This window comes from Oncorhynchus mykiss, chromosome 17 (genome assembly GCF_013265735.2).
Source record: "Oncorhynchus mykiss isolate Arlee chromosome 17, USDA_OmykA_1.1, whole genome shotgun sequence".
NCBI lineage: Eukaryota > Metazoa > Chordata > Actinopteri > Salmoniformes > Salmonidae > Oncorhynchus > Oncorhynchus mykiss.
Window position 1 is genome coordinate 81,869,440 of NC_048581.1, and position 19,041 is coordinate 81,888,480.

Genomic DNA, 19,041 nt, shown 5'->3' on the forward strand with positions numbered 1-19,041 from the left:
AGTCAAGGGATCTGAAATCTTTCCGAATGCACTGAATGTTGACTATGATGTTACTTTAGCTGATATGGTGACAACAATGTAGGCTGTGTGTAGCGGTTATGATATTGGAAAGGTTTTTTGCCTGGTCACATACAGCTGATGTGTTGTGCATTGAAGTCCACAAGCGACGGAAAAATGTGAGATGAGGAGAGTGCAAAGATGCAAGAAGGAATACAGCGTGGCTGCTATGAAAGTGAACTGTGTTTTTGCGTGATTATGGGTGTATTCATTCCGCGATTCTGTTAAACAAAATTTTTTTTTAAATGGAAGCAAACGGAACAAAGCGTAGAATAAACATACCTGAATTTGTCCAATAGAAGCTCTCATTTGCAACTGTTGTACTAATGATTACACCCTAGAACAGCTAGATACAGGCAAGAGTGTGCAAGGCAATATTGATTGTGTCACTGTCTGTCCATGTGTCACTGTCCCCTCAACATTTTCTCTCGACCAGTGTGAACCTACGTTGTAAACTTTCATTCATAGGTTAGGTTGTAGCAACCTCGTGGTGGCATAGGGAAAATTTGAGTATCATGTAGTAGCCAAACCTATCGCTGTTATATTGAACTGGTGAATGGAATATGAATGACAGTCATCCAATATGCTGTAATAGAAATAAGGCCATGCTCTCAAAACAAAATCGTCCTTTCTCATCTCAAATGGCACCGACCGCCGTTGATTCCCTACCATTTCATTTTCACAGTCAACATTCAGAAAATACATTTAACTCACCTCACACAGCCGGCACCCCTGAGAGTAAAACCAGGAACTTGGTCTATTGCTTTAGCAGTCATTTATTTTCCCATCCCATAGATCAAACTTCTTACTCTGTTCTCCACTCACTACCAGGGCCGGCTCCAGGCATAAACAACATAATCAATTGCTTAGGGCCCCAGGTCGCTAGGGGGCCCCTGACCCCAACCCCTCTCCCATTTTTTATTATATATTTTTTTCTTTACTCAGTAAGGTTCTCAACTTACTGTTGACAGTTAAAATAGTAGAATACACAAGCTGTAACTTCAAAATGTGGTTGTGCACCAACATTGTTCTGTTATGTCAGTCTCTGACAGTCATCCCCTGACCTCCAAGGGGCCCCCATTGATTTTGTGAGTCACTCTCACTCGGATGTCATTAACATGGCAATAGTAATGGCAAATTGTGTGTGTAGAATTGCAGGATATTTGCTTTAAAAGTGATTAAAAAATGATCTCCACCCCATGGCAAAATTGGTAGAATTGCAAGAAATTAGCTGGAACAACAAAAAAATCTCTGCCCCATGGCAAAATTTGTAGAATTAAATCAAATGTGTTATAAAATTGCAACATTTTCTCTCTGGCCCATGGCAAAAATGTGTAGAACTGCAGAAAACTTGCTTTAAAACTGAAACACTTTCTTTCACCCCATGGCAAAATGTGTAGAATTGCAGGAAATTGTTCTACGCCATCAAGTGGGGGGCCCCAAGCGAGATTTGGTTGGGGGCCTTGCTCCCTACAGAACACAGAGAGCAGTGAAGTGGGCGATCCTCTTCTGTGTTCACTTCCATAATTGTCTGTTGGTTGACAAGGAAACAAATGCTGCACAATTCAGCTGCTTACTCAAACCGTTTCAATGCCGCATGCCTCTTTCCTGTGAACCGGAATTTGTTTCTGGCCCACCGGGTTATCAACTTTGTTGTGTTGTCATCAGACTCTATGGTCAAATAGACACTCTTTTTAGATAAAAGTCTGTCTACATAAATCGGGTTTAAAAGGATTAGCTGTCTTACGCATGTTAGGCCTAACGTTGAGTAATTAGATAGCAAATAATTATAAAACTAGCAAGTTCCATGTATTAGAAGCCAACCAACGTTAGCTAGCTTACATACCGGCACTACATAATATGCTTTGTGGTTTGTAAGTCTAGCGTAGCCAACAAATTGTCAGCCAACATACCATATAATGTAACTTATTTTAAAAGTCAATACTTTTGTATTGCATTGCTCAACATTTTCCTAGTATTTTTCTTAATTTTAGATCTGCTCTCGTTGGACTTCGGCTGCATACTTTCCGCCATTTTCTTCCAATCTGTCCACTACTGTCAACTACTTTTATACTTTTTGGCGAATGTAGTACAACTTCCGGAAACTTTTGGCATACTAAATATATCCATACTATGCTTCAATTTACATCACAAATAGTACAGTTATTGAGGTTAGTATTCAAACACAGCTATGGTCATTGGTCAGATTAATTTAACTCTCTGTGTAGGCTTACAGTCAGCAAATCAGAACTTTTTGCAGAGCAGTTAAGTTATTACTTAAAATAACTGGTGAAATAACTGGTGGTTGGGAGAGGGGGGAAAAGATGTCTCTTTTTCTCTATGTTTTTTGGATGTTTGCGTATGGTAGGCTGAACCTGCATGTCCAAGTCAGCTGCCAACAAATGCCAGTAATACATTAGTAGCATACAGTTGTTGGTTAACCTAATTAATATTGTCACCTTTGTAAAGATGCATGTGAAGCATGCAAGATACAGTTGCATAACTGTTTCCCTCCAAACCCGTCTAGAAGTAAGTGTGCACTTGCCTTGTCTAGCTCATTGCCTTGTTTATGAAAACTTGACAATATAAAAAAAAATCCCAAAAGAACAATAACAGATAAATCAAGCAAGCAAACAGGTACGCATTTCAGCACAATCTTTATATCCACAAAATTAATATTACATGCTGTAAAATGTCTCATATCAGCCTAAAGTGCTGTAAACACAAAATAAATATGATTACATATGAACTGCATATGCTTATTTCTACTGACAATTAAGTTAGATTTACATTGTTATATATTGTTTTATCTTAACACATGGTTGAAAAGTCCTACCTTACAACATGTGCTGTATACATTCAAATATTGCTTTACATTGCAGTACCCTTCCATGGCCTAGGTCAGGGATGCTCAACTACTATTTGAGAAGGTCTGGTCACACACATTTCCTAGGTGGCTGGATGGATGTGGTAATTTATTGGGATAGTAACAAACCACCTCACAACACATGGGATCCTAAACTATTCACACCACTCTTGTTGGTTTAGAGAACATTTTACAGTTTTAAAGCTCATTTCCTGCAATTCTACACATTTTGCCATGTCTTATGTGTGTTCATATGATACTTTAATGACTCTACAAAATCAATGGAGGCCCCCTGGGGGTCGAGGCACCTGGGCAAGTAATCTGGCTATGATAACTATAAGATTTAGATAGCTAGTTAGCCTAACATACATGAGCTAGCTAGTTGATCAACTGTATCAACCTACATTATTACACACTTGGGGTTCCTTCTCTTAGTAATGAATTTCATTACAATAAAAGTAGAATGGAAAGGTAAGAGGAAAAATTGTTCTCTTGGAGAACTCCAGTTGACAGAGTGCATTTAGCTTGGTGGCAGCATCACATTTTAGTGACCTTCTCCACATCCTTCTCCACAATGTTAAACTGAGTGTCTTGGAATCCAGCATTGTTTGATCCCTTCTTCAGCTCTGACCCAGCCTTTTCATTTATCTCAGGTTCTGATGCCTGCAGAAGACACACAAAGACCACACCAGGAGCCAGTTAACACAGGCACAAAACATTTAATACAGCTGTAAGCCTACGGTATGAGAGAGAGAGAGAGAGGTGGGGTGAGGTGAGGTGAAGTGGGGTGGGGGAAGAAGCTTTACCTCTGAGTCCTTGCCACAGCCAGCACAGAATAGATCACTTCTCCTTACAAAGAGATCTGAGCTTAGCTTTTCCTGCTTGCAGCCACCTGGACAGACAACACAGGGAGACGTCACGTATAACTAACTGCATAAAATATCAATTTGAACCAGCCAAAGTCATTATGCCTAGTGCCAGGAATTTTCCCTTTAACAGCCCTGACCAGGAACAACTAGCCCCAGAGTTAAGAGCGTAGTGGTTAAGAGCTTTGGGCCAGTAACCAAAAGTTTGCTGGTTTGAATCCCGAGCTGACTAGGTGAAAAATCTATCTTTGCCCTTGAGCAAGGCACTTAACACGAATAGGTCATGTAAGTGGCTCTGGATAAGAGTGTTTGCTAAATGACGTAAATGTCAAATGTAAAGTTTGTCCTGGTCAGGTCATGCAGTCAAAAAAAAAAATTCATATCATGCACTATGCTGTTAGGGTTGGATCTAAAGGAGGTAGCCTCACCTGTGATAGCGCTTACCACCAAGCCCACGATCACAGTCACCAAAGTGCCCAGAAGACAGAAGTACAAGTAGGACAGGGAGTACCAAGAGTCTGCCAGAGCTGGACGGTCACTGTAACAATAAGATGAAGAGTCATACCTGAGCCCACACTAACACAGTAGCCTTGCGCTAACACATTAGCTTTGTTAAATCAAATAAAATCTTATTTGTCACTTACACGTTTAGCAGATGTTATTGCGGGTATAGCAAAATGCTTGTGTTTCTAGCTCAAGGACTAAATAAATATTAGGATGAGCAATGTCAGAGTGGCAAAGACTAAAATGCAGTAGAATAGAGTATACAGTATATAGATATGAGATGAGTAAAGCAAAAATATGTAAACATTATTAGAGTGACTAGTGTTCCATTATTAAAGAGGCCAGTGATTTCAAGTCTATGTATATAGGACAGCAGCGTCTAAGGTGCAGGGTTACGTAACCGGGTGGAAGACGCCTAGTGATGGCTAATTTAACAGTCTGATGGCTTTGAGATAGAAGCTGATTTTCAGTCTCTCGGTCCCAGCTTTGATGCACCTTTACTGACCTCGACTTCTGGATGAGAGCAGGGTTAACAGGCAGCGGCTTGGGTGGTTGTTGTCCTTGATTATCTTTTTGGCCTTCCTGTGACATCGGGTGCTGTAGGTATACTGGAGGGTAGGTAGTTGATAGGTAGTTAGTAGTCCACGGTGATGCATTGGGAAGACCGCACCCCCCTCTGGAGAGTCCTGCGGTTTCAGGTGGTGCAGTTGCCATACCAGGCGGTGATACAGCCGAACAGGATGCTCTCAATTGTGTATCTGTAAAAGTTTGTGAGGGTTTTAAGTGCCATGCAAAATGTCTTCAGCCTCCTGAGGATGAAGAGGCACTGTTGTGCCTTCTTCACCACACTGTCTGTGTGGGTGGACCATTTCAGATCGTCAGTGATGTGTACGCCGAGGGACTTGAAGCTTTTCACTTGCTCCACTGCAGTCCTGTTGATTTTGATAGGGGCGTGGCTCCCTCTGCTTTTTCCTGAAGTCCATGATCAGCTCCTTTGTTTTGTCAACCTTGAGTGAGAGGTTATTTTCCTGGTAATCAGGCCTACTATGGTTGTGTCGTCTGCAAACTTGATGATTGTGGCCACACAGTCATGGGTGAACAGGGAATACAGGAGGATGCTGTGCACGCACCCGTGTGGGGCCCCTGTGTAGAGGATCAGCGAAGAGGTGTCGTTTCCTACCTTCACCACCTGTGGGCGGCCCATCAGGAAGTCCAGGACCCAGTTGCAGAGTGTGGGGTTCAGACCCAGGGCCCCAAGCTTAATGATGAGCTTGGAGGGTACTATGGTGTTGAATGCTGAGATATAGTCAATGAACAGCATTCTTTCATAGGTATTTCTCTTGTCCAGATGGGATAGGGCAGTGTGCAGTGCAATGGCGATTGCATCATCTGTGGATCTATTGGGGTGATAAGCAAATTGAAGTGGGTCTACGGTGTCAGGTAAGGTAGAGGTGATATGATCCTTAACTAGCCTCTCAAAGCACTTCATGATGAGAGAAGTGAGTGCTACGGGGAGAAAGTCATTTATTTCAGTTACCTTAGCTTTTTTGGGAACAGGAACAATGGTGGACATCTTGAAGCAAGTGGGGACAGCAGACTGGGATAGGGAGAGATTGAATATGTCCTCAAACACTCAAGCCAGCTGGTCTAGGCTGGCAGCCTTGCAAAGGCTAACGCATAAATCTCTTACTCACTTCGGCCACAGAGAAGGAGAGCCCACAGTCCTTGATAGCAGTCCGTGTCGGTGGCACTGTGTTATCCTCAAAGCGGGCGAAGAAGGTGTTTAGCTTGTCCGGAAGCAAGACATCGGTGTCTGTGACGTGGCTGGTTTTCCCTTTGTAGTCTGTGGTTGTCTGTAGACCCTGCCACACTCGTCTCATGTCTGAGCGCTTTCAGTTTAACTGCCATCTATGCACGGTTAATGTAGGTTGTAATAGTCACAGTGGGTACAACATCTCCTATTTACTTCCTGATAAACTAAGTCACCATATCAGTATATTCGTCAATGTTATTCTCAGAGGCTACCCGGAACATATCCCAGTCCAGGTGATCAAAGCAATCTTGAAACGTGGATTCCGATTTGTCAGACCAGTATTGAATAATCCTTAGCACGGATACTTCCTGTTTGAGTTTCTGCTGATAGGAAGGGAGGAGAAAAATGGAGTCATGGTCAGAATTGCAGAAGGGAGGGCAGGGGAGGTCTTGTAGGCATCCCGGAAGTTGTAATAGCAGTGGCCGAGTGTTTTATCAGAGCGAGTACTACAGTCAATGTGTTGATAGAACTTCGGTAGTGTTTTCCTCAAATTTGCTTTGTTAAAATCCCCAGCTACAATAAATGCGGCCTCAGGTTATGTGGTTTCCAGTTTGCTTAAAGTCCAGTGTAGTTCTTTGAGGGCCGTCGTGGTATCAGCTTGAGGGGGAATATACACGGCTGTGACTATAACTGAAGAGAATTCTCTTGGGAGGTAATACGGTCGGCATTTGATTGTGAGGTATCCTAGGTTGGGTGAACGAAAGGACTTGAGTTTCTGTATGTTATCACAATCACACCATTAGTGGTTAATCATGAAACATACACCCCAGCCTTTCTTCTTCCCGGAGAGTTCTTTAATCCTGTCGATGCTATATACTGAGAACCCAGCTAGCTGAGAACCCTGAGCTCGTCTAATTTATTGTCCAGAGACTGAACATTAGCGAATAATATACTTGGATGCGGTGGATGGTGTGCGCCTCCTGAGTCGGACTAGAAGTCCACTCCGAATACCTCTTCTCGTCCAGCCTCTGGAATCCAATTCGGTAAAGTCGTATTCCCGGTCGAAATGCTGGTGAGTTACCGCCACTCTGATATTAAAAAGTTATTTCTGGGTGTATGTAATAACACAAAACATTTCCTGGAATAATAATGTAAGAAATAACTAACAAAAAAATGTATACTACAAAGTTGCTTTGTAGCTAGAAGTAAAGCTGCCCTATCTGTCGGCGCCATCTTGTGAAACCAGACTGACCGCTGCATTTGTCACGCCCTGACCTTAGAGAGCCTTTTTATGTCTCTATTTGGATGGGTCAGGGTGTGATTTGGGTGGGCATTCTATGTGTTGTATTTCTTTGTGTTTGGCCGAGTGTGGTTCCTAATCAGAGGCAGCTGTCTATCGTTGTCTCTGATTGGGAATCATACTTAGGTAGCCTTTTTTCCCACCTATGTTGTGGGATCTTGTTCTTGTATTGTTGCTGTTGAGCCCTACAAGGCTGTATGTTTCGTTGGTTCTCGCTTTCTTGTTTTTCCTGGTTATCATTAAAGAATATGAGTCCGGCGACGGTCGCCAGTCCGGAGCCTCCGGCGACGGTCGCCAGTCCGGAGCCTCCGGCGACGGTCCCCAGTCCGGAGCCTCCAGGGACGGTCCCCAGTCCGGGGCCTGCAGTGAGCGTCAACAGTCTGGGGCCTGCAGCGAAGGTCCCCAGCCCTGGGCCTACCACGAGGGTCCCCAGTCCGGGGTCTGCAAAGAGGGTCGCCAGTCCGGGGTTGGTGACGAGGGTCCCGCACCAGAGTCACCACCGAGGATAGATGCCCACCCGGATCCTCCCCTATAGGTTCAGGTTTTGCGGCCGGAGTCCGCAACTTTGGGGGGGTACTGTCATGCCCTGACCTTAGAGAGCCTTTTTATGTCTCTATTTGGTTTGGTCAGGGTGTGATTTGGGTGGGCATTCTATGTGTTGTATTTATTTGTGTTTGGCCGAGTGTGGTTCCCAATCAGACAGCTGTCTATCGTTGTCTCTGATTGGGAATCATACTTAGGTAGCCTTTTTCTCCACCTATGTTATAGGATCTTGTTCTTGTATTGTTGCTGTTGAGCCCTATAAGGCTGTACGTTTCGTTGGTTCTCTCTTTCTTGTTTTTCCTGGTTATCATTAAAGAATATGAGTAACCTACCTCATGCTGCATCTTCGGCTAATTCCACCAACAACGATCATCACAGCATTGACGTTTTCATTCAGTGAAACAGAATGTGAGCTCACAAGATCAGCCTGTTTCAACAAGGCTGCTAACCCATAGTTAGCTATAAGCAACATAGGACTCTGGAATAAAATTGTGCACTATATGTGGAATAGGGTGACTTTGAAGACAGTGATTATAGAGTGACCGTGAGTAACTCACTCAGGCAGAGGGGTCATTGTTACTGCACTGGTCCATGGGGCCAGGGTGGTGTAGTTCAGGTCCTGTGTGCGGTTACAGCCTGCCACACTGATTGGCAGGGGGTTGGTTTTATCAGCTAAGGGTGGGTATATCTGAGCTCCAATCCCCACCCACAGGGTAATAACAAGGCCCATAATCAGCCCTGTGAGTCCCCCCTGCAATGCACAAGGAAGCCGTCTCAGTCTCACCCATAAAGATATAATACATTTCTATGTCATTATATTGTCTAACATTGTTTTGTATTCAACAACCAAAATATTTGCATGTCAGAACATTTATAGTGTTACTGGTTAGTAATATATCTTTGAGTAAATTAGTATATCATTCTTTAAGTATGAATAATGAAAGTGATATGAATAAGATGTGGGATACCTACTGTTGAGTTTGCTGTGCGCCAGAACATGCCTAAGAGGTAAAGCCCAAGAAGAGGGCCACTGATCATTCCAAATATGGACAGGGCTGCCTGAAAAGAGACAACGTTAGAGACATAAAGTAGAAGTGACAACTACGAAACAGCAGGTGGCGATACGGAGTCACTTCTGATTATAGTTTTCCTACCTGCAGAATGCTCCCCATCAGTGAAGCTATTGCAGCCATCCCAATGCACAAAAATCCGAAGAAAACACCTGGAATAGGTGCAAAGGTAATTAAATATTCCATACACATTTCATGATTATAAATATATTTCAATGCAAAGTATTTTTCCATGCAAAGTATTGACATATAATGTACATACCTCGGCAAATGTCAAACTGACCTTTATTTGTGTGACATTACTATTTGAATGAACCCACATATACACAGTGTTTTGTGTGAAACTCACTGAGGCCCATGTTCATCCAGGTCACCTGTTTATCTGTCAGGTTTTTGTACATTGGCCTAATGAAGTCCTCCACAGTGACAGCCACCAGCGCATTGATGCTGGAGGACACAGTACTGAAACAGACGCAATGACAATAGATGAGGCAAAGAGAAAAAGGAGGAATTGCCCTTTGTCTGCAGGGAACTCATGGTTAAACACATTCATTGGTAGGTTAGTTGTAAAAGTAGTGGAAGTTTGCATGCATTTGTTAGTGTATACCTGCTATACACAATAGGCGGACCGCGGTCTGGTTCCAGATCCAGAACGGGGAGGGGTTGCGAGGTAGGGGTTTGTTACTATGCTGATAAGTGACTATATCTATCCAGATCTTTGCCACCTGGAAGATTTGTGTCAGCGGACCTTGTCTATTTGGGTTCCCCTGGAGAATACTCACCTCAGTGTACCACTGTATGCTGCCGCAACAAACAACCCAGGGACTCCAGGATAGGCTGCCAGGATGTCCATTACCAGGTATGGAAGCAGCTTGTTTACACACACACACAACACACACTATTAATCCCACACACAGTCCTGTCCAATTCACACATACATATTAATACACACGCGTGCATGTGTGAAATAGGACAAATATAAGCACCCACCCACTAGCTTTCAATAACACTGCCATAGTGCAGCACTGTCCATGCCTGTGTAAGAGCCATAGCTGTCTTACATTTACTGACCTGATCAAGTGCCCCTACATCACCATTGGTGAGTGGATCACAGTTCTTGTAAATGGAGTACATGGTGAGGCCGGAGAACACTGCTAAGCTCACAGTCACCCAGAGACCAATCATATTCACATACAGTGACCTGAGGGTTTAAAAAAAAGCCAACATGGAACAAACACTCATATTGCTATTCTTCATTCACAGCTGTTCCTGTATGTTATGACTGTGGAAGGTAGGAGTGCCACTCACAGTTTGGCTTGAGTTAGGGTTTTGCAGGAGATGTAACGCTGGACCTGTGACTGGTTGATGGAGTAGATGGACGCCCACATCACACTGCCACCAACCACGATCGTCCAGAACGTGTGACGCTTCAAAGGGTCTGGATCAAAACTGCATTAGAAGGTATTAAAGTCACAATTCTCAGATAACTATAGGGAGTCATACTGTGGTGGTAATTAAGCCCTGTATGACGTGTGGCTATTTTACTTACTCAAAAAGGTTGAGCCTGCCTCCTTGGTAACAGTCATCCCAGATCTTCCCCAGACCTCCCTGGATGACAGCCCCCCTGGCGATGACGGCCACGAAGCCTGCTAACATGATCACCATCTGGAACACGTCTGTCCATATGACCGCCTTCAGCCCTCCCTGAAAACCACAATGCAACATGGAGTCAGGGGAAGGAAGGTATGCTGCAACCTCATGTGCACCAAAGAGGTTTGTTCATGTGTAGGTTTAAGTGTGTTCCCTGACCCTGTGACCTGACCAGGAAAAAACTGGACCCTACAGTAGTAATTGCCCATAACTGGGGCTGAGACTTTTCCCTGCATGAACATGTCATGAGTTCAGGAAAAACATCTGGCCCTGGACAAAGATTCTTTCTGTAAGGAGTCCGAAGCGAAGGATATACTGCTTTGTTGAGACAAGGCCCAAACACCTGTCATGTGCGTGAAGTAAAGACAGAGAAAATGGGGGGAGGAGGGCGGTTGCTTGTAAGAATTAGCCGACGAGTAGGTAAACCACCACTACCACCACTACCCTCCAAATTATTGGCCAACGTGCAATCATTGGAAAACAAACTGGACGATCTACGATTAAGACTATCTTACCAACGGGACAATAAATACCGTAATATCTTATGTTTCACAGAGACGTGGTTAAACGACGAAAAGGTTAATATAGAGTTGGCTGGCTTCTCCCTGTGTCACGTCTGCTCCTGCTCCTCCCCTCCGGCGTATGACGTCGCCAGAGTACTAACCACTGGTCCTGGGATTCATCATTACGCACAGCTGACATTCATTATTACGAACACCTATGAATCATTACACCCTGCATCAGCAGGACAGAGCAGATATGTCTGGTAAGACGCGGGGCGAGGGTGTGTGTCTATTTGTCAATAACTGCTGGTGCGCGATTTCTAATATTAAAGAAGTCTCGGGGTATTGTTCGCCTGAGGTAGAGTATCTCATGATAAACTGTAAACCACACTATCTACCAAGAGAGTTCTCATCTATATTATTCATAGCCGTCTATTTACCACAAACCGATGCTGGCACTAAGACCACGATCCGTATAAGGCCATAAGCAAACAAGAAAATGCTCATCCAGAAGTGGCGCTCCTAATGGCAGGGGACTTTAATGCATGCAAACTAAAATCCGTTTTACCTCATTTTTACCAGCATGTCACATGTGATAGCATAGACTGGAAAATGTTCCAGGATTCATCCAATGACATTGAGGAGTATACCACCTCAGCTTCATCAATAAGTGCATCGACAACGTCGACCCCACAGTGACCGTACGTACATATCCCAACCAGAAGCCATGGATTACAGACAACATTCGCACAAAGCTAAAGGCTAGAGCTGCCACTTTCAAGGAGCGGGACACTAATCCGGATGCTTATAAGAAATCCTGCTATGCCCTCACACGAAAAATCTAACAGGCAAAGTGTCAATTCAGGACTAAGATTGAATCCTACTACACCGGCTCTGACGCTAGTAGGATGTGTCAAGGCTTGCAAACTATTACGGACTACAAAGGGAAACCCAGACGTGAGCTGCCCAGTGATGCGAGCCTACCAGATGAGATAAATGCCTTGTATGCTCGCTTCGAGGCATGCAACACTGAAGCATGTAAGAGAGCACCAGCTGTTCCGGACGACTGTGTGATCACACTCTCCGTAGCCAATGTGAGTAAGATCTTTAAACAGGTCAACATTCACAAAGCCATGGGGCCAGACGGATTACCAGGACAGGTACTCAAAGCATGTGCGGACCAACTGGCAAGTGTCTTCACTGACATTTTCAACCTCTCCCTGACCGAGTCTGTAACATCTACATGTTTCAAACAGACCACCATAGTCCCTGTTCACAAGATAGAGAAGCTAACCTGCCTAAATGATTACTGCCCCGTAGCACTCACGTTGGTAGCCATGAAGTGCTTTGAAAGGCTGGTCATGGCTCACATCAACACCCTAGACCCACTCCAAACAGATCCACATATGACGCAATCTCAATCACACTCCACACTGCCCTTCCCCATCTGGACAAAAGGACCACCTATGTGAGAATGCTGTTCCTTGACTACAGCTCAGTGTTCAACACCATCGTACCCTCAAAGCTCATCACTAAGCTAAGAACTCTGTTACTAAACACCTCCCTCTACAACTGGATCCTGGACTTCCTAACGGGCCACCCCCAGGTGGTAAGGGTAGACAACAGCACATCTGTCACACTGATCCTCAACACTGGGGTCCCTCAGGGTGCCTGCTTAGTCTCCTCCTGTACTCCCTGATCACCCACGACTGCGTGGCCAAGCGCGACTCCAACACCATCATTAAGTTTGTTGACAACACAACAGTGGTAGGCCTGTTCACCGACAATGACGAGACAGCCTATTGGGAAGAGGTCAAAGACCTGGCATTGTGGTGCCAGGAAAACAACTTCTCCCTCAATGTGAGCAAGACAGAGGAGCTAATCGTGGACTATAGGAAAAGGAGGGCCAAACAGGCCCGCATTAACATCAATGGGGCTGTAATGTAGGGGGTTGAGCATTTCAAGTTCCTTGGTGTCCACATCAACAACAAACTTTCATGGTCCAAAGACAGGCACGGCGACACCTTTTCTCCCTCAGCACACTGAAATGATTTTGCATGGTTCCCCATATCCTGCACCATCGAGAGCATCCTGACCGGCTGCATCACCGCCTGGTATGGCCAAGCTTCCTGACGTCCGGGACCTATATACTATATATACTGTACCTATATACTAGGCGGTGTCAGAGGAAGGCCCAAAAAATTGTCAAGACTCCAGTCACCCAAGTCATAGACTGTTTTTTCTGCTACTGCACGGCAAACGGTACCAGAGCGCCAAGTCTAGGACCAAAGGCTCCTTAACAGCTTCTACCCCCAAGCCATAAGACTGCTAAACAATTAATCAAATGGCCACCTGGAATATTTACATTGACACCTCCCTTTGTTTTTACACTGATGCTATTCACTGTTCATTATCTATGCATTATCTATGTCACTTTACAAATTACCTCGAATAACCTGTACCCCCGCGTATTGACTCGGTACCCCCTGTATACTGTATAGCCTCATTATTATTATGAAATTTTATTTTGTTCCTTCTGGATTTTTTTTTTTTTTTTTTACTTTAGTTTATTTAGTAGATATTTCTTAACTCTATTTCTTATTGGTTAAGGGCTTGTAAGTAAGCATTTCAGGGCTTCTAAGTAAGCATAAGGTTGTATTCGGCGCATGTGACAATACAATTTGACAACCTTGGGTTGTGCCGTGGCGGAGATCTTTGTTGGCTATACTCGGCCTTGTCTCAGAATGGTAAGTTGGTGGTTGAAGATATCCCTCTAGTGGTGTGGGGGCTGTGCTTTGGCAAAGTGGGTGGGGTTATATCCTTCCTGTTTGGCCCTGTCCGAGTGTATCATCGGATGTGGCCACAGTGTCTCCTGACCCCTCCTGTCTCAGCCTACAGTATTTATGCTGCAGTAGTTGTGTCGTGTCGGGGGGCTAGAGTCAGTTTGTTATATCTGGAGTACTTCTCCTGTCCTATCAGGACATTATTGTGTCAGCTAATTGGGATCCTAATAAATATTCAATATTAAAATATGTATTGTCATAGTGTGAAGGAGTTGATTGCTGATTGGTGAGTGAGATCTGATGAACCACTGACCAGGGTGCAGTAGATGATGCACACCACCCCAGTGGCCACCAGCACTCCCCAGAGGTCCAGCCCTGTGACTGAAACACACACAAGTACAGACCCATTTACACAGCTTTTCCAAATAATACTAATAATACTGTTTCCATGACCTGAAACAAATAGATAAACGTAACATGTAAAGTCTTGGTCAGATCTTTCATGAGCTGAGATAAAAGCTCCCAAAAATGTTCAATATGCACGAAAAGCACTCCACAAATTTGTTTCCATCCCTGTTAGTGAGCATTTCTTCTTTGCCAAGATAATCCATATACCTGACAGGTGTAGCATATCAAGAAGCTGATTAAACAGCATGTTCCTTATACAGGTGCACCTTGTGCTCTGGACAATAAGATGCAGTTTTGTCACACAACACAATGCCACAGATCAGGGAGTGTGCAATTGGTATGGTGGCTGCAGGAATGTCCACCAGAGCTGTTGCCAGATAATTTTATGTTAATTTCTCTACCATAAGCCACCTTCAACATCATTTTAGCGAATTTGGCTTTACATCCAACCGGCCTCACAACCACAGACCACGTGTGTTGCGTTGTGTGGGCGAGCGGTTCGCTATTGTCAACATCATGAACAGTGTGCCACATGGTGGTGGGGTTATGGTATGGGCAGTCATAAGCTACGGACAACGAACACAATTGCATTTTATCGATGGGAGGCCCATTCTTTTTAAGGTATCTGTGACCAACAGATGCATATCAGTATTCTCAGTCATGTCAAATCAACAGATTAGGGCCTAATGAATTTATTTCAATTGACTGTTTTCCTTATGAACTGTAACTCAGTAAAATCTTTGAAATTGTTGCATGTTGCGTTTATATTTTTGTTCAGTATAGACACATTTGAATTCCCTGTGATATTATCACTTAGCCTAACGACATCTGCATATCCTCTTTCGTGCTGCATCAATTGGTAAGCAACTAGACAATACCTTTATTGGCAGGTCACAGACCAATTTAATTAGATAAAGATTTATCATCAGTTTGGTCCAGAGATTGACCTTCTGTCAACAGTCAGATAATAATATTATTTTGATTCATTAAAGGACATTACAGAGATACTTTGCATATGACTTACTTTGATTGAGAGCAAGAGCTGGGGCGTAGATGACCATACCAGTGTACAGGGCCTGAAACAAAATCAGCCAATAGTTGATGGATGTAAACATATGCTTGATGCACATTCATAAAGCGGAATGTTTACCTTAGATGCCCAGATTGGCTTCCTGAAATCAGGCAATGGAAAAAAGGACAAGGACAAATGTTGCCATTTTCTGTAGTTAATGCATTATTGAGATGTTTGTTTCCACCATATCCTTTGGAAAACATTAGCTTCATTAAGATCTACCCTTTTGCCCCATTTTCGTGATGTTAACTGAATGTTTACCGTTTGTATGATGTACATGGTGGTCCCGATCACCCGAATCAACTTGTTGAAACGCATCTCCAGATACTAGAGAAAAAATAAACATTTCAGTCAAACCTGGCCTGATTTCATTGGCTTTTTACACTTATAAATCTTTTTTCCTAGTCAGGAAGTGATGATGAAGAAAGATTCATAGACTTTTCAGTAGTCTGACTATCTGCAGGTCTACATCTGTTTTGTTCAAGTCATAAATGGTTGCAGGTTGATGTTTATTGGGATGAATCTGGTCCTGGAGGCAGATCTGAGCGATATCCACTGGATGTGCCAGCTGCAGCCAAAATTGGCTATATATATTGTAAAAAATTCTGAAAACAAACATTTGCTTTTTTTCAAATATTAATTTAAGGTTAGCATTAGGCATAAGGTTAGCAGTGTGGTAAAGGTTATTTTTAGGTTTAAAATCTGATTTTATGACTTTGTGTCAATGCCAGCCAGTGATTACCCTGCAGAGCTGCCTCCAGTACATGACTCATCCCAATAAATGCCAACCTGCTAAATGATTGCTTGGTGCACAAAACTAATTAAATACCTGTAATTACTTTTATAGCAACTAGTCACATATTTTTAGTAGGTAAAGTCCCCAGATGCTGAATGTAACAGATGTAACATCTTGGCACCCCTCCTGGATTAGATTGTTTTCACGGATCACTGATTAATTATTAGTTACATTACAACTGCTGGCGCAGCGGTCTAAGGCTGCATTACTACAGATCCTGGTTCGATACCGGGCTGTGTCGCAGCCGGCCGTGCCCGGGAGACCCATGAGGCGACACACAATTGCCCCAGTGTCGTCCGGGTTAAGGGAGGGTTTGGCTGGCCGGGATGTCCTTGTCCCATCGCGCTCTAGCGACTCTAGCGACTCCTGTGGCAGGCTGGACGCATGGACGCTGACACAGTCACCAGGTGTACGGTGTTTCCTCCGACACATTGGTGCGGCTGGCTTCCGGGTTAAGTATGCATTGTGTCAAGAAACAGCGGGGCTTGGCGGGGTTGTGTTTCGGAGGACGCACAGCTCTCGACCTTCGTCTCTGCCGAATCCGTATGGATGTTGCAGCGATGGGACAAGACCGTAACTACCAAATGGGGAGAAAAAGGGGTAAAATATTTTAGAGCAAACCCTCTCATCTTCACCCCCCTTGCTATCATCTTAATTCATACCCCTATAACTTTATCTCAATCCACCTTGCTTACACCGATAGGAATCATCAAGCTATTTGCACCTCAAATGTTGTAATGTATTTGACATACTGTGTATGTATTTGACCCAGGTGGGTCTGACCCAGCCTGGTATATCTTACAGTACCTCGTAGGTGCTGGTGATGCCCAGGTGGATATGACCCAGCCTGGTATATCTTACAGTACCTCGTAGGTGCTGGTGATGCCCAGGCGGGTCTGACCCAGCTTGGTATATCTTACAGTACCTCGTAGGTGCTGGTGATGCCCAGGCGGTAGAAGAGAGGGACGAAGATTTCAGCGGTGATGATGGACATGATGGCATAGGAGATGCCAAATATCCAGAAGGCCGCCCCAAACCGATAGGCCTCTGCTGGAGTGCCGATCACGGTGATGCCAGACATGAAGCTGGCAGTGAGGGACATGGCGACGGGCACCGCTGTCATCTGACGACCCCCCAGCAGAAACTCATCGCTGCTGGTGTTCTTGCGGCCCCGGATGGCTTGGAACAGGCCGATGCCGGCCGCCCCCAGTACTGTCCCCACAAACACCACATAGTCCCACACAGAGAACGAGGCCACTGGGCCCCCTGTACCCGTCGTCATGGTTAATGAGTACAGAAGAGATCCCTCCGGCAGAGACCAACACTTATCTAATCTTCACTATCTAACCACTTTCACCCACTGGTCGCCACTTAGATCTTAGAGGTTGAATGTTAGGCAATGTTGCTAATGTTTAATTTCCTTTCTTTCCAATGCACACTATTTTTCCTATTTACAATTTAATCAGATAAATTGTATGTGAATTACAGAACAGGTGTAGCATTGATATTTAACGTTCACTAAGTAGAAAAGGAATGTTTGATTTGATCAAGAATGTCAAATAAATCAATTTTGTTCAAATTGAGTCCAACCTTTTTTCAATATTCCAAGAAAACAAAACAATAGCAAATAAATTCTCAGTCAACTAGATAAGCACCTCAGAAATGTATTAATGCAGATAACATGTTTGGATTATTGCAGTTCTTTGACACTTACAATAGACATCCACAATTGAAAGAAACATCCTTATACAAACGTCTGAGAATTCCAAGAACAAATGTCCAATATTCCTATTTGTTAAGTCTTCCGTACTTGTTGAGGTTGAATAAAGTTGAGAATTACTAGAAATGCATCCTCCTGTTTAGCAAGACTTCCTTGTGTGGTCCCCTTATCCTAACAAAAGCATGGAAGAACACACTCTTGGTGTCGGCTAACCATAAACACACCTTTAGTTAATCATCACCCAAGGACAAAATATACAGAATTCACTGCACTGCCTACCAAGATTCTAAAACGGAATGATCATTATATCTGACTTGATGAAGTGTGTTTGGCCCGCCTTCCGATCTACCATTAAATAGAATGGTTGGTATAGTTCTAGAACACCATGTATGGTCAGCCTGACACAGTTGTGACTTTCAAAGCATGAAAGGGGTTCTGCAACAAGAAATCCTCCAGTACTTATGGACTCCAAGACCAGATTGCTCAACATTTGACTGATTAGATGTTCCAGAGAAGCAAAGTCAGCTTTGAGAAAAATAATGCAGTCATAAATCAGCCATAAAACATAGTCACAGATCAGCCATAAATAAGTCATTCCATTCCATTGCACGAGTCAGTAGGTTGGAAAAACAATTCTAGTACATGTAATACAATTATAATAGATATAAGCACTTGTAGAAAGAGAAGATAATGTCCAGTTTTTAGGAACATATGGATACTGAATCACTCAAGGACTCAAACTGTAACGCTCCAATCCACAGATTGCATTCATTTCAGTAACATTTGTTTTAGTGTGAAATGTTGGATAGGGCACCATCAAAAAAAAGTCCTCTCAGTTATAACCTTACACAAATATGAGAGAGAGGGATAATCCTGTCTACAATCATTAACTTCAAATGAAAACACTTGGAGATAAGGGAGCATCCAGGATTGGTGTAAAACTGTTGGACGGATGGATATGTTCCCATCGATGCAGTAGATCATCACATGTTCTGGAAGGCAGCATAGAGGCCTTACTACATGCCAATCAAGAATGTAGATTTTACAGTTGGGTTACGTTTATTTAAGATTGTGTAAAAAGAAAACAAGGTCGAAAGCCAACATGGCATTTGGACATTGGGACAGACAAGAAGACTTGGTATAATATGAA

General features: G+C 43.6%; 1 protein-coding gene across 1 annotated transcript; it reads right to left on the bottom strand.

Moving 5' to 3' along the window:
• Positions 1 to 1,634: 1,634 nt before the first annotated feature.
• LOC110494699 (sodium-coupled monocarboxylate transporter 1) lies at positions 1,635 to 18,130 on the bottom strand. Its single transcript, XM_021569991.2, has 15 exons — positions 17,097 to 18,130; positions 15,637 to 15,702; positions 15,328 to 15,379; positions 14,209 to 14,276; positions 10,509 to 10,663; positions 10,268 to 10,408; positions 10,031 to 10,160; positions 9,742 to 9,830; positions 9,309 to 9,421; positions 9,044 to 9,111; positions 8,862 to 8,948; positions 8,447 to 8,640; positions 4,218 to 4,327; positions 3,730 to 3,815; positions 1,635 to 3,586 (listed from the first exon to the last, which is right to left on the bottom strand). Exons 1-15 carry the CDS (start codon positions 17,451 to 17,453, stop codon positions 3,461 to 3,463), a joined length of 1,842 nt encoding a protein of 613 aa, XP_021425666.1. The 5' UTR covers positions 17,454 to 18,130; the 3' UTR covers positions 1,635 to 3,460.
• Positions 18,131 to 19,041: the final 911 nt, after the last annotated feature.